Source organism: Loxodonta africana, chromosome 17, assembly GCF_030014295.1.
Source record: "Loxodonta africana isolate mLoxAfr1 chromosome 17, mLoxAfr1.hap2, whole genome shotgun sequence".
Taxonomy (NCBI): Eukaryota; Metazoa; Chordata; class Mammalia; order Proboscidea; family Elephantidae; genus Loxodonta; species Loxodonta africana.
Window position 1 is genome coordinate 6,001,144 of NC_087358.1, and position 15,607 is coordinate 6,016,750.

At 45.5% G+C, this 15,607-nt stretch overlaps 1 protein-coding gene across 3 annotated transcripts in view; it reads right to left on the reverse strand.

Moving 5' to 3' along the window:
• LOC100670514 (zinc finger protein 883-like) overlaps window positions 1-9,870 on the reverse strand; it is a 30,886-nt gene extending 21,016 nt beyond the window's left edge. The window contains exons 1-2 of one of the 3 annotated variants that reach the window (XM_023547264.2): window positions 8,907-9,870; window positions 1,245-1,476 (exon numbers count right to left, since the gene is read on the reverse strand). Coding sequence is in view for 2 of the 3 variants with exons in the window: in XM_010589375.3 (XP_010587677.1) it covers window positions 1,245-1,247 (3 nt within the window). In the remaining variant the exon portion in view is untranslated. Of the gene's footprint in view, window positions 1-1,244; window positions 8,268-8,906 lie in introns of those variants that run through there. The other 2 variants (XM_010589375.3, XM_064269953.1) reach the window with 2 other exon arrangements.
• Window positions 9,871-15,607: the final 5,737 nt, after the last annotated feature.

Below are 15,607 nucleotides of genomic sequence, written 5' to 3' on the forward strand. Positions count from 1 at the left end.
CTCATCTCCCCTCCAGACAGGAGCTGCCCACATAGTCTCATATGTCTACTTGAGCCAAGAAGCTCACCCTTCACCAGTATCATTTTCTATCCTACAGTCCAGTCCAATCCCTGTCTGAAGAGTTGGCTTTGGGAATGGTTCCTGTCTTGGGGTAACAGAGGTCTGGGGACCATGACCTTCCAGTCTCAGTCAGACCATTAAAGTCTGGTCTTGTTAAATGTAACAGGAGTCTTTAAGAATCTTCTCAAGATTTAAGTAAGCTTTGGTAACTTTTACATCAGATAAAACAGGCATTACTCCACATTTGAGAAGTTTATATCTACTAAATCAAAAAATTCTCAGAATAAACACACCAAATGATCTAGAATTTTTTTCCAGTGGAAACTGTAAACACAATAACGTAAATACACACATCTCATGTGTTGAGCTTCTCTAGCCAAAGAGAACACTTTAAAATTTTAGATTCTAATTCAAGACTTTGGAGAACAGTCAAAAATTACAGGGATTAAATACCAGCTCTAGGCATAGATGGGAGGACAGGGACTTAGACTGGGGATTCGTGCTTTCCATACACCTGAAAGCCTCAGGACAAAAGCGTTCTCCACTGGGGGGAAAAATGGGTCGGGAGACCCACACAAGATCCAGCTGGATTCACCATTGCCAACTTCATACCTTTGGTGACATTAGGAGATCACCAATATCACCCAGGACCCCATAAACAGTCAGAACCTTCATCGATGACTCTCTCCCCCTTTTCCTAACCCGTAACACAGTGTGAGAGGGGGAGCTGTAGTTTTAGAAGTGCACAGAAATGCCCCAGTGCCTGGGGAAGTCAAGAAAACTGGTCAGAGAGATGGGACAAGGATGGTTCTGCAGGACAGGGCTCAACCGCCACAGCCCAGAGCTGCTCTGTCTTCAGGCTCTGGTCAGGCAACTCTGCCATTCGACACAGAGCGCCAAGGCCCAGGGTGGGGATTTAAGGCCACGTGGTGCCAGCTCTGAGAGTCCTATAAGGAAGGTGACCCCAGGCATCCAAATCTTGAGAAAACACATGTGTATAGTGGAAGCGCCCAGTGACAGCGGAGCAGGGCCTTAGCGTGCTCCTAGGGCTCAGTCCCTTGGCCTCCTCTGCCACCTTTTTTCTTCACTGAGGAACCACAGGCTCGCAGCACACAGCTGCTCCCCCAACAATTCCAGCCTCACCCACTTACGGTAAGAATGGTTCAGCTCTCCATAGAACTCACCATTTCCTTGCTCCACCTTCTGGAGGTCTAAGAGAATGTTGTCTCTAAGCCCAAGAAGTTACTTCAAGAAGAGGAATGGGACTGGATGCAGAGCACTGGGCAGCTTGGAAGTAGGTGAATAATGTCTGGTCCACACACCAGTCGGAGCAGCTGAAATCCTTCCTTGTCGTTTACGGATGTGCGAGACAGTTGCACTAGGTCCTATTAGTTCTTCCTGCAATGCACTTGAGACCTGGAACGGAAGGAGGATGAGGAGAAAACAGTATTGAGGAAGCAGGGGGTGACAGGGTTTTGGCTTCCTCTCAGGCTCAGAGCAATGCTCCACCCCGAGGGCATTTGCGCTGAAGGCAGAACAGACTGCAGCACCCAGAGCACACGCCTGCATTCTTCATGCAGCTCCGTAGGCTCGTCTTTCTGCAACAAGATCACAGATGGAGGAATTTACTTATCCCAGAGCATAAGAAGCAACCAGACCTGGCCAGGCTGCAAAACGTGAACCTCATTTCCTCCAGGGAGTCAGGAGTCCAATAATGTTGAAGCTGTGGGTTCACCTTTGTAGCTCTGTCCCTTACAGATCAACACACGCACTATTATTTGATATTAACATGGGTGAATTTTCAGGAAGAGCATGCCTTTCAAGTTTTGTCAATAAACTCATCATTGTTCATTTTTAATTTGTGCTGTTAAGACCCTTCTACTGTGCTTTTTAAACAATGTTTCACTTCATTTCTAGCACTTTAATATCGGATTGGTATTTTTCCTGTTGCTTTTGAAACTAACATTTTTTTCTCCCCTTCAGTCCCTCCCCGTGCTCCCCTTCCTTCTCAAACCAGGGCTCTAGTTCCTTCTCAAACCAGGGCTCTACCAGCCCTAGGCTTCTGGAAAACCGGGGAGGATTCCTGAGCACTTTGGGTTATTACAAGGCTGAAAGACAACAAACAAATCAGAAAACCATTATGTTTTCTCTAAAGAGCCACCTCCCACCTCTGTTCCCATTTCTTCCCAACCTGCTCCCTTCCAAGCCGACTCCTATTCTTTCACTGACACTGGTCTCAGCGTCAATGTGCGCTCTCTCTCTCTCTCTCTCTCGTGATTTTTACATCAGTGAATCCCTTTTAAGCGTTACCCTTCCTTTTATTATTTTCTTCAACAGCACTCTCTAATTTTAATTCACATCCTTATTATTTCCAGCATAAACCAGGAGCTGATTCAATACATAGAATCTCAAGCCCCCCACCCAGAACTGCTGAGTTCAAATCCACGTTTTAACAAGTTCCCCGGGTTTATCCACACTGACATTCAACCATGAGAAGCATTCACTGATCTACAGCCTGTAACTCAAAGAAAAAACACTCTATCAACGAATGCCCTTTGAACTCTCTACATTATATCAGTGCTCTATTTTCCTGATCCACAACCAATCTCCATGCCTAGGCCTCCTCAGTCTTCCTTAACTTGTTCATAACAAGCTCTTGCCCAGCGTCATTCAATCATGGTTATCATTTCCAAAATCTATCTGCAGCAAAGGAGCTGCCTAATGCCCGTCAGTGGCTGTCCACTGGCCTTCAAAGAGCCCAGAGTAGTCGACACGGTTCTAGGTGCCCTGCTGGAACCGCCTCCTCCAATCTGCCTCACAGGCACCCCCCCTCCCAACACACACACACTTGGATTCATCTGCTTCAATCATCTCTGACCTTCACGAAGGAAGGGATGATACTGGGGGTTCTCTATTGCCTCAGGGATTTACACACTCACTTTTCCCAACCGAAGTACTCTTTCCACACCCACCCATACCCCGTGCTATCAGCCCTACACAACCAGGCATGTAGTTAAACAAAACTAATTTTCTGAATCTTCACTTAAATCATTTTCCCTTTCAAGCCATCTAACCTGACTCTCGGGTTAGGTTCTTTTATTACAGGTATCAGCTGTCCCTGGTTTTTCATTATTTATTTAAAACTGTCTCCCATGCTAGACTGTCAGTCTATGAACAGACACTATGTACTTTGTTTTCTTGTTCCTTCTGGCCTATGATACCAATCACTGAGGACACACACAGAATAACCACACACAGATCACCACCTGTTGTATACACACTTGAGCAGCACTATCCAAGGGAACTTTCTGTGAAGATAGACATGTTCTGTTTCTGCACAGTCTGTCTTAGTCTGGAAGCTCTGCTAAAAGCTGTCCACCAAGGGTGACCCTGCCGGTATCTGAAATACTGGTGGCAAGGTTTCCAGCATCACAGCAACAGCCAAGCCACCACAGTACAACAAACTGACAGACACGTGGTATAATGTATGAAGTACGAATCTAGGAAAATTGGAAGTCCTCGAAAACAAAATGGAATGCACAAACATCAATATCCTAGGCAGTAGCGAGCTCAATGGACTGGTATTGGCCATTCCGAATCAGACAATCACATGGTCTACTCTGCTGGGAATGACAACTTGAAGAGGAATGGTGTCACATTCATCGTCAAAAAGAACATTTAAAGATCTATCCTGAAGTACAACGCTGTCAGTAATAAGATGGTATCCACATGCCTACAAGGAAGACCAGTTAATACATCTATTATTCAAATTTACACACCAACCACTAAGGACAAAGATGAAGAAACTGAAGATTTTTACCAACTTCTGCAGTCTGAAATTGATCAAACATGCAATCAAGATGCATTAATAATTACTGGCGATTGGAATGCAAAAGGCGGAAACAAAGAAGACTGGTAGAAGGAAAATACGTTCTTGGTGATAGTAAGGATGCCAGAGATCACATGATAGAATTTTGCAAACCAATGACTTCTTCAATGCAAATGTATTTTTTCAACAACATAAGTGGTGACTGTACATGTGGACCTCACCAGATGGAAGACGCAGGAATCAAATCGACTAAGCCTGTGGAAAAAAACGGTGGAAAAGCTCAATATCATCAGTCAGAACAAGGCCAGGGGGTGACTGGGAAACAGACTTGCTCATATGCAAGATCAAGTTGAAGCTGAAGAAAATTAGAGCAAGTCCACAAGAGCCAAAGTACGACCCTAAGTATAAACCCAGTGCTGTTGAGTCTAAGTATACCCCACCTGAATTTAGAGACCACCTCAACAAGAGATTTAACGCGTTGAACACTAGGGAAATGGAATACATAAATATACTTTGGACATGTTATTACAAGGGACCAGTCCCTGAAGACAAAGACCAGTCCTCGTGAGGCTTCCAGCATTACAGCAACACATCAAGCCCCCACAGTATGACAAACTGACAGATACATGGGAGACAATATTGTTGGTCAAAGTAAAATACGTGGATTTTATTCTATGTGATTGATAGCTTACTTGGTTTGCATTTCTGAAATATGCTTCTTGCTGCTGAATGGAGATTATACCGTCTTGTGACAAGAGAAAAAGTACAAGGAAGTCGAGAGGCTTTTTTCAGGGTAGCTTGGACTGCTGCTTCCCCTAATCTAGTGAACGGATGCTGATGCCACTTACTGGTTGGGAAAGCCAGACAAGAAGCAGATTTGTTCAGGTGAGATTTTAAAAGCTCTGTCTTGGACGTGTTAGGTTTTGGAGCCACACGGTCCTTAGTGCCCCAGGTGGACTATGGAAAGGGTGTGGTGTCTGAGTCCACTGGTACCCAAGAGCCCATATCTCAACCTGAAGGTTGTCTCCTCCTGGCCATGAAGAATCAAACTGACCTCTGAAACAGGCTCCACTTGTACTCCTGAAGCTCCAAGCTCAGGGAAGGAAGAGCACAGCTTCGGCAGGTATTAGGCCTTTAGGCGATGTTTAAATTGATATCCTGCTGTTACCAGAGGGGCAACTCTTAGATTCTGAACTAGGAAATTCTGTAGTTTTGAATGGAAGTTTGAATTTGATGTGAAATGACTATACTACCAGTCATGTCTCCAAGGGGAACTCTGGTCCAAAGAGGGAGTACGTTTAGAATATCTACCTGTAGGGAGGAAACCCTGGTGGCGTAGTGGTTAAGTGCTATGGCTGCTAACCAAAGGGTCTGCAGTTGAAATCCGCCAGGCGCTCCTTGGAAACTCTATGGGGCAGTTCTACTCTGTCCTACAGGGTTGCTATGGGTTGGAATCGACTCGATGGCACTGGGTTTTATCTCTAGAGAAGGAAAGGGAAAAATAAAAAGAAACAACATGTTTCTACTGATGTTTAGGTCACAAGTGGTGTTTAATGATCATTTTTGCTCTATCCACTTAGATATTTGACAGGTGCAGTATTTTTATCATTTAAAAAATAAGAATATTTTATCGATACACAAGTTTTCAATAAAGGATTTTCAGATATGATATCAAAAGCGCAAGCAACAAAAGACAAAACAGATAAATTAAAAATCGTGAGCATCAAAGAACTTTGTGAACAAAGCGAAGAGACAACCTGCAGATGGGAGAAAACTCAGAGAAACCTCTGAGAGCCGGCACTAGACGGGGCCAGCTTGTTTTTCCAGGTCTCACAAGTTTTCCGCCTTTGGCAGGATCCAATCTTACCACTTTTCTATGACTCGTGTTAGTGGCAAATACACGAGTTTTCCTTCTCTGACAGGCTTTACACAGGCTGCAGCTTCCACAGGTTTTACTGCATTTGGGAATCACATATCCCTTAAGGCTTTAGTACTCAAGGTATGTCAAGACCTCTTTCCACTCACCAATATACCAACGAGCCATTCTAAAAATGGGCAAAAAAATAGACATTTCACCAAAGACAATATGCAAATGGTCAATAAGCACATGGAAGGATGCCTGATGCCTTTAGTCATTAGAGAAATGCCAGTCAAAATCACATGATATACCACCTCATCCCTCCGAGGACGGTGACTATCAGAAAAACAGAAAACAACAAGAGTTGGAGAGAATGTGGACAAATTGCTGGTGGGATTATGAAATGGTACAGCCTCTGTGGAAAAGCTTGGCGGTTCTTCAAAAAGTTAAACGTGCAATATACCCTACAAACCAGCACCGGTGGCAAAAGTGGCTAAGCTGTCAGCTGCTAACCCAAAGGTCGGTGGCTGGAGCCCTCCCAACGGCTCTGTAGGAGAAAGACCTGCTTATCTGCTCCCATAAAGATTACAGCCAAGAACACCCTACGGCACAGCTCTGTCACACGGGGTCGCCATGAGTCTAAAATTGCCTTCACTGCACCTAACAACAACAGGTACATAACCAAAAGACTGGAAAGCAGGGACGAAAGCAGGTTATCTTCATACCAATGTTCTTCACTGCAGCGGATCCCTGGTTGCTTAGCTGTTAAGAGCTCGGCTGCTAACCAAAAGGTTGACAGTTTAAATCCTCCAGCTGCTCCTTGGAATCCCCACGGCGCAGTTCTACTCTGTCCTATGGGATCACTATGAGTCGGAATCGACTGAAGGGCAACACGTTGTTTTTGGTATGGGGATACAGACAGCAAAGGTTTCACATCGACCTTAGGCTGTACTAACCTAGAGAAATAAAATCACATTTGAGGAACGGCAGTGCGTAAAGAATGGACTTTTAAAGGTAATTGGGTCAGATCGCTTTGTTATTAATATGAAGAAAAAACAAACAAAAAACAGAACTGCTTCCACCACACACACACAAAAAATTCACATGAATTATAGTTCTAAGTAAAAAAAAGAGAGAGATTACGCTAATGGCACTGGAGTTCCCAGTGATTTCTCAAACAGAAAATTAATAAATTTAGACCCTTTAAATTTGCTCCATAGGGTTTTCAATGCTATGATCTTTCAGAAGCCTGTATTCCAAGGCACTTCTGGGTGGATCAAACCGCCTACCTTTCCGGCTAGTAATCTGAACCTTTTCCTCCACCCAGGTACTCCCTACCTGACTTTTACCTTGTAAAACAATTACTACAAAAGATGAGGTACATTTTGCAACACTGTGGTGTGGCCGATCCTCTAGGATTCCCTGAAGTATAAGCAAAAGTTTCATTACACAGCCCTCCCATTCTGCCCTCATTCCTAGGACTTGTTCTTTGGACACTGGGAATATGCACACTTTTTGCTCAAAGAAGCCTTTGACCTTTGAAGGAGTAGGGTTCTTTCACAGCAAAAATTGGGGTTCAATCACCCGCATCCAATCCAGCAAGATCACACACACTGGCTGTGTATCTCTGTACATCCCTCATCACCTCTATTAAGCTTGTTCAGCTACATCCCATTTTACATCAGACCAACCAGGACCGGCCCTAAAGTTTCTCACACAATCGTGATGAATGTTTCTGCCTTACAGCCAAAGAAATCCCAAGACTGGGATAAAACCAAAAACCCAAACCCACTGCTGTTGAGTAGAACTGCCCCACAGGGTTTCCAAGGCTGTACACCTTTAGGGAAGCGGGCTGCCATATCTTTCTCCCGTGGAGTGGCTGGTAGGGGTTGAACCACGGGACCTTCTGGTTAGCAGTCGGCTAGCAGCTAAAGGCTTAAGCACATAGGGATAAACATGGCCCTAAATGTACGCACTACTTCCAATTCCTGTTTCCTAGTTCTTCATCTGTCTTAAATACCTATAACCAGTAAAGGAGATGGGATCTATTCCTCACCAAGATCTTCATTTTTGTATGACCAGCACAAAAGTCCTGCCTGATGAAGCACAAAACAGAAAGGGGCCATTTTGGGCAGGGAAATTGGGATCGATATGCCCCTTCAGGTGAGAACAGACCTGAATGTGAGTTAGGACACCGCCACTTACTAGATACGTGTCCCCGGGCGAGCTCCTTAACTCCTCCAAGACTGGTACTTTTGGGAAATGCCCCAAGACTCCCTAGCTCAGCGTCGTAGTGTGAATAGGAGGTGCAGTGTGTACTCGCAGGACGCCCAGCCCTTCCCAGACAGCTCAGGAAACGGTAGGAACACACACAGGCCGGTGGCCGGGCCGACAGGAGCTCTAGGGTGTGTGTGCCAGGGAGGGTGGTGCGGGGTGTGTGTCTGCGGGGGTGGTACGGGGCGTAGGGGAGGGTGCAGGGCGTCGGCAGGGAGGGTGGTGCAATGGGTGTCAGGGGGTGTGTCGGGGGGGTGGTGTGGGGTGTGTGTCTGCGGGGGTGGTACGGGGTGTAGGGGAGGGTGCAGGGCGTCGGCAGGGAGGGTGGTGCAGTGGGTGTCAGGGGGTGTGTCGGGGGGGTGGTGTGGGGTGTGTGTCTGCGGGGGTGGTGCGGGGTGTCGGGGAGGGTGCAGGGTGTCGGCGGGGAGGGCGGTGCAGCGGGTGTGTCGGGGGGGCAGCCCCGGAGCCCGGCGGAGGCTACACCGTAAAACTCAGAAGAAAAGCAAAGGGGCGCGGCCGACGGGGGGCGGACGCCGGCCTTCAGCCTCTGACCTCCGACCCGGCGACCCCGAGGCCGTGACGCCGCCCGCCCGCCCGCCCGCCCGCGCTCCGCGGACGCCGCGCTCCCGGACGCCGAAGCGCTGCTCTGACAGCCAGGCCTCTGCTCGGCGAGGATTCCCGCGCTGTCAGCTGTTCGCACCCCGACGCAGGTCCCACCTCCGCGGCCTCCAGAAAGCAGGAACGCCGCTGGGCCGGGGTCGCGCAGGGAGCCGGGGGAGTCCCAAAAGTGGCCCGGGAGGCGGAGAGCGGGGGTGCGCAGGCGGCCAGGTGCCGCGCCCTCAGACCCGAGGGGGTCAGGCCGCCCGGGGACAGAGGCAAACCCACCTCAAGGCAGAGCAGGACGGCGACGAACGTCGTTGCCGAGCTGACCTGAGGACGTACACTTCCGCTTCCGGGCCGCTCGGTGCCCCAGGGGAGGTGTCGGTGCGGAAACCTAGAGCGCTCTAGTTGGTGACCTCTGGTCCGGTGGTACCCTCTTGTATTTGGCATTTGCCCAGCGCTGCCCTTATTTCTTCTACAGAGGAAAAATCTAGGTTTCCTTAAATGCTATATGAGCAGAAACGCGAATTTCAGTAATCAGAGATATCCTTGGGGAGCAGAGAAGGTTGGTATCTGCATATTTGGCCATTTGGAAAAATGTTACTAGCTTCTTTAGAGAAATAATTGGTTTGCTCCTCATAGATATTTTCCCATCTTTAGAATTGTTCAAATCTACAGTTTGGCCTCTGTTTCATGGTTTGTCGTCTCTTGCATATCAGGTATCTTTCCCTATGAGCAGGTGTCGAAGTGGCTAAGCGGCTAAAGAGTCAATCTGTAAAAATAATGTTTTAAAGAGATTTTATTGAAGCACGAGAACAACTCAGAAATTGGGGAAGCACTGAATTCACCGAATGAAACCAGCGCTCCGAGGAGGAGGTGGGAAATGTGGGGTAGTGCTACACAGAAAACAGGAACGAACTATGGAAATTTGATGAATGTTGTACTAATCCTATCTTGATATGGGCAGATGATAACTCATTACAGTAACAACTGTAAATATTTAGAGAAGTTACAGGAAAGATCATGAATATTATAAAACATGCTAAATAGATTCCAAGAAGAAACCGCAATGAGTTAACATGTTTCTGATTAGTTGATGCCTTTACAGAAAACCACAAGTTTCAGTAAGTTTCCTTGGAACAATTTGCAATCATCTTGTGAGTACATTTTCTGAGATTAGCAAGCCAAAGTTGCCTTTTGATAAACTCCGGTTAATATGGAGTCAGGCCTGTACTGTAGACAGAACCCTCAAACACGTCAAGTACCTTTGATTATAAATTTTAGTGCCCTTAATCCCAGGGTACAGGCTCTGCAAACCCCATCTGACCTCTCCAAGTGTTGAGGACTCCGCAGAGAGGAGTTTTCCAGGGTGAGAGGCAGAAAGGTACCCGTCGTTCTGGGGGCCAGTAGGTAAAAGATGAAATACCTTTGAAAATGACAATTATAAACATTTTTTACTTTTTTCTTATATATAAAACAAAACCTGTTGCCATCAAGTCGATTCTGACTCATAGCGACCCTACTGGACAGACTAGAACTGCCCCATAGGGTTTCCAAGGATCGGGTGGTAGATTTGAACTGCATACCTTTTGGTTTAGCACCCAAATGCTTAACCACTGAGCCATATAATAAAGTGCATAAAGTGTACTAATCTTAAGTGTACAATGCAATGAATTTTTACATCTGGGTATACGCTCAAACAACCTCCTCTGAGATAAGTTAGGGAAATTTTCCAGTACGAGAGAAGATACCCTCCTGTTCACCCTAGGAGTAACCGGTATTCTGACAGCTATTGCCAGAGATAAAATTTGCCCAGCCTTGGACTTCATATAATCAAAATCATATTGTGCCTGACTCCACCCAGTTAAAATATTGTCTCTAAGATTTTATCTATGTTGTTGCACATAGCAATAATTTGTTAATGTTTTTGTCACTGTGTTTTATTCCAATGGATGAATATACCAGTTTTTCTTCATTTATTCATTCATTTTATTCTGTTGTTAAAGTCTGTGTTATAAGCCAGCATATGGTCTGTCTTGATGAATACTTAATGAGTTTGTAGAAATAATGTGTCTTATGCCATTGTTGGAAGCCCTGGTGTGGCGTAGTGGTGAAATGCTACAGCTGCTAACCAAAAAGGAGGCAGTTCGAATCCACCAGGCGCTCCTTGGAAACTATGGGACAGTTCTACTCTGCCCTATAGGGTTGCTATGAGTTGGAATTGACTCAGCTGCAGCGGGGTTTTGGATGCCATTGTTAGGTAGAGTGTTCAATAAACGTCAATTAGGTCAAGATGGTTGATGGTGTTTTTCTTAGTTACCTAGTGGTGCTATAACAGAAGTACCACAAGTGAGTGGCTTTAACAAACATATTTTCCCACAGTTTAGGAGGCTAGAAATCTGGGCTCTAAGGCAAGGCTTTCTCTGTTGGCTCTGGAGGAAGGTCTTTATCCCTTCAGCTTCTGCTCCTTAGTGACCTTCATGTGGCCTGGTATCTCTCTTCCCCCTGTCTCTGCTGCTTACTTGCTTGTTTAACCTCTTATGTTTCAAAAGAGATTGATTTAAGACACATCATATACCAATCCTGTCTCATTAACATAACAGAGACAACTGATTCTTAAATGGGATTATAACCACAGACAGAGAGGTTAGGATTTACAACATATGTTTTGGGGGGACACAGTTCAATCCGTAACAGACCAGTTCCTTTGTGATCACAGAGTAGGCACATCCGCCACTCCTGAGTTATGTGAACAGTCAGGGAGCGGTTTATGCATCCATACGAGGAGTGCCTTTGATTCAAACAACTCCAAACCCCCTTCCTCTCTGGCCCTCCATTGTAGTCTAGACCAGAGGTGGATGAATGGTAAACAATCATATTGTATTGTTTGCTGTTATCTAGTCGATTTTGACTCATAGCAATCTCACGTGACAGTAGGCCTGCTCCATGGAGTTTTCTAGGCTGTAATCTTTATTGGAGCAGGTCTTTTCTTCCAAGCAGCCTCTGGGTGGGTTCAAACTGCAGATCTTCCCAGATTAGCAGCCGAGTGCTTAACCCTTGAGCCACCGGGGCTCCTTAACACCAGTCCTATTTACTGCAAAAGCAATGGAATGATGGATGAAGCAAACCGGTGAGACTTCTTTATGCATAAAAACTAGTGCATTTTGAAGACCACAGGGTAGCAGAATTTTAAAGGCAAACAGGACCTTAAGTAAAACAGTGAAGTCAGACCGAATGAACATGGTAAGATTACTACTTCCACCAGGGCCAAAAATGTGTAAGTTCTAAGTCTCAGAGATGAAATTTCAAAAAGGACAAAATATTGCAAAATAAGATGATCCATAAAAATGGCCCACCCGTAAACTTAAAATCCACACAATCCCCTTTACTTCTGACCAGCCAGCCCTTCCTGTCTCTAGTCCCTAGCTCCCATGGGCTAGGTCAACGGGTGCCAGTGGAACATGTCCAAACTCAGCCCATCTCTTCATTGCTGCACTTCCCCCACTGCCACTCATCAGCGGACCAGGTGGTCACCACAAGTGAGCAGACCAGGCTGTCTACTCCCCAGCTCCCTTTAACTTCCAGTCCTGGAGGAGGGTTCCTGCCAGTCCTCTCAGCAGTTCTCGGTGGTTCTTCTTGTCTTCTCAAATGCAAGTCTGGGTGGGGCTCAGGTTTTTGACCTCAGCCTCCGCTCCATACACAGGGCTACTGCAATCAAGTTTTGGCTGTAGGCGGAGTTACACACTCTGTAATCTATAATACTCAATATTCATTTCCAGCATACATTTAGGTCTGCTTTCCAACTTTTTTTTTTTTTTTTCCAACTTTAGGTAGGAGAAACAGTCAATATCCATAGTACATTCAGATAAGCTAATAATCCTAAACACAACCCTTTTAAAGCATTAAAGGTGTGGTCTTTTCTAGGACTTAACTATCTTCCTACTCACATGCATGTGGCCTTGGGCCTCCGACTTGGTGGAACCAGAAGACCCTGGCCCCCTATCAACCATCCTGCTTATCTGGCCTGGCTTTGGCTCCAGGCCACTCCAGGTGGGGCTTTACGCCCTTCTGCTGCAGCATAGCCTTATCTGGCCTGGCTTTGTCCCCAGGCCTCTCCAGCTGAGGCTTTTCAGCAAATATAGGTAACAACCAAAGCAACCATTCAAAAGTTTCACTTCCTAAGCCCCTTCATTCTTTCTTTTAAAAAATTCCATGCTTTCAGGAGTGTGGAGCCACTGCAAAGAATCCTGCTTCTGAAACCAATTGTAAAAATGGCTTGGGGCAGTGTCAGACCTCCTCCAATCCCACTAGGGGGAAGAAGAACCAAGATCAACAGCCCAACGCTGATTCCTATGAAATGGAGGTCAGACAGGCCTCCTGCCTCTGCTTTGGGTTCGATAACTCATTGAAATGGCCACACAAAATTCACAGACCATACTCACAATTACGAGCTTTATTAAGTAACATTTACAGTTCAGGCTCAGGAACACTCAAGATACAGTTCTTCCATCAAGATAGCCTCTTCCCAGCCGTGCTTGCAGTCTCTGGCCTGCAGTCTCTACCCAAAGGCACTCAGCTTTCTCTCTCCATGGCCTGGAAGCCCACCAGGCCATCTCTTCCTGCTGCTCTCTCCTTCCTTGGTGGTGGGCTCCACTTCCTGCTTTGGAATTGGCTCTCTTTTAAGGCAAAACTGACCAATCCCCTTGATAGGCCACAACTGCTCCATCACACAATCATGTGGGTGGGAGCTACAAGACCATGGCTAGAAAGGCCACACACAAGAGTAACCCACCAGATCTCCTCTAGTGGCAAGGGTTCATTGCCTCTTTTTACACTACCATTCTATCTCCCTGGTGGTGCAGTGGTTAAGTGCTACAGCTACTAACCAAAAAGTTGGTAGTTCAAATCTACCACCTGCGCCTTGGAAACTCAATGGGGCTGTTCTATAGGGTCGTTATGAGTCAAAATCAACTTGATGGCAATGACTTTGGGTTTTTTTTTGGTATTCCATCTCCACTCATCTTCTCCATCCTCTATGTTATGAATTGTGTACCCTCCCCCCTCCCCAAATGTGAGTTGAATTCTTGGCTTTCTACCTGTGAATGTGATCCTGTTTGGAAATAGAGATTTTCTTCTTTTATGCTAATGAGGTCATACCAGTGTGGGGTGGGTCCTAAACCTAATCAATTCTGAGTTATAAAAAGACCAGAAGACATACACACACACAAGAAGAAATGATGTGAGCGTAGCCTGTGAGCCTAGGAACCAAGGAACACCCAGGGCTACTGACAAGGAAGGAATCAACAGGGCCAAGACCCTGATTTGGACTTTTAGCTTCCAGAACTGTGAGAAAATAAATTTCTGTTATTTGAAGGCACCCACTTGTGGTATTTGTGTTACAGCAGTCCCAGGCAATTAAGACACCCCAACACACACTCTCACAGGGAATATTAGGACAGGGGGCAACAGGTGCCTAAATGCTGTAAGGCCTACTCATCCTACCAACAAACACCAGGTAAGGAAAGGCTACCCTTCAATTGCCTACATGTCCTCCCTGTTCAAAGCAAACTCATAAATTCAAGTAACATCTCTACTTATGCAGAGATCCCAACTGCTGTCAAAGAGGAAAAATGAACCTGAAATGTATACACTCTCTATCTGGAACTGTATTGGATATAGGTATCAAAACCTAAAAAGATAAAATGACCTCTTTTGCCATGAGACCAGCTAGAATTGGATGGTGCCCAGCAACCATTACTGAACATTTTGATTAAAGATTCTACAAAAGAATCCTGATCAAAAGGGGGAGAAATGTAAAACGGAATTTTAAATCTGCACGAAATCCAGACTTTCTGGAGCCATTGAGGCTGGATGAACTTCCAAAACTACTGCCCTGAGATAATCTTTAAACCTTAAATCAAAAATATCCCTTGAAATCTTTAAACCAAACAACAGTTTAACTTAACCTGTGCCTTCAACATTGTGCTCTTTTAAAGAACTATTTATATGGGATCAATAGCCACTTGAAAGGTGAGACAGGAATCTTGGGGGGAGGGCACAGTGAGTTTACGTTAATGGGGAGGAACAATTGGGAAAAGCGGGGTGAGAATGCTTGCACAGCTTGAAGAATGTAGTCACTGAATTGTACAGGTAGAAATTGTTGAATTGGTGTACGTTCCACTGTGTGTATTCGTAACAACAACAACAAAATAGAATAAATAAAAAAGCTAAAGATCTTAATGGTGTTAAAAATAAAAAATATTTTGTTCTCCTCAGCAGATGTGTGGGTGTAAATCTCTGGAGCTGTGTGGTCTTTCCGCATACCTGTTGGTTTTTTTGAATGGAAGAAGAACATGAACAGAAAGTTCTATCTGCTATTTCTAAATAAAAAATGCAAGACTAAACTTGGCTGGGGTTTGGCAGTTTCACTCAGTCTGGGGGAGGTCTGTGCCTGCCTCTGAAATCATGCAGGTAGATGTCTCATGTCGTAAAAAGGACTGAGGCAAATAACACCCTTTTAGTTGTTTCTCCAACTGCTGACTGTGTCCCCATAAAGGGAACAAATGGTAGGGCTGGAATACATTCCAAGGCGTTTTTGGAGCTTTAGGCAGACAGGAGTTACCTGTTGCTCTCAAGTCAATTCTGACTCAAAGCGACCCTAAAGAACAGAGTAGAGCTGCCCCATGGGATTTCCAAGGCTGTAAACTTTAGGAAAGCAGACTGCCACATCTTTCTCCCTTGGAGTGGCTGGTTGGTTCAAACCACCGACCTTGCGCTTAGCTGCTGAGGACTTAACCATTGCACCACTAGGGATCCTTTAGGCAGGAGTTAACAGAATTAAAATCTCACAGAATGTCTTTTCAATGTCAGTTTATTTATTTTTTATTTTTTTATTAACTTTTATTGAGCTTCAAGTGAACGTTTACAAATCAAGTCAGACTGTCACATATAAGTTTATATACACCTTACTCCCTTCTCCCACTTGC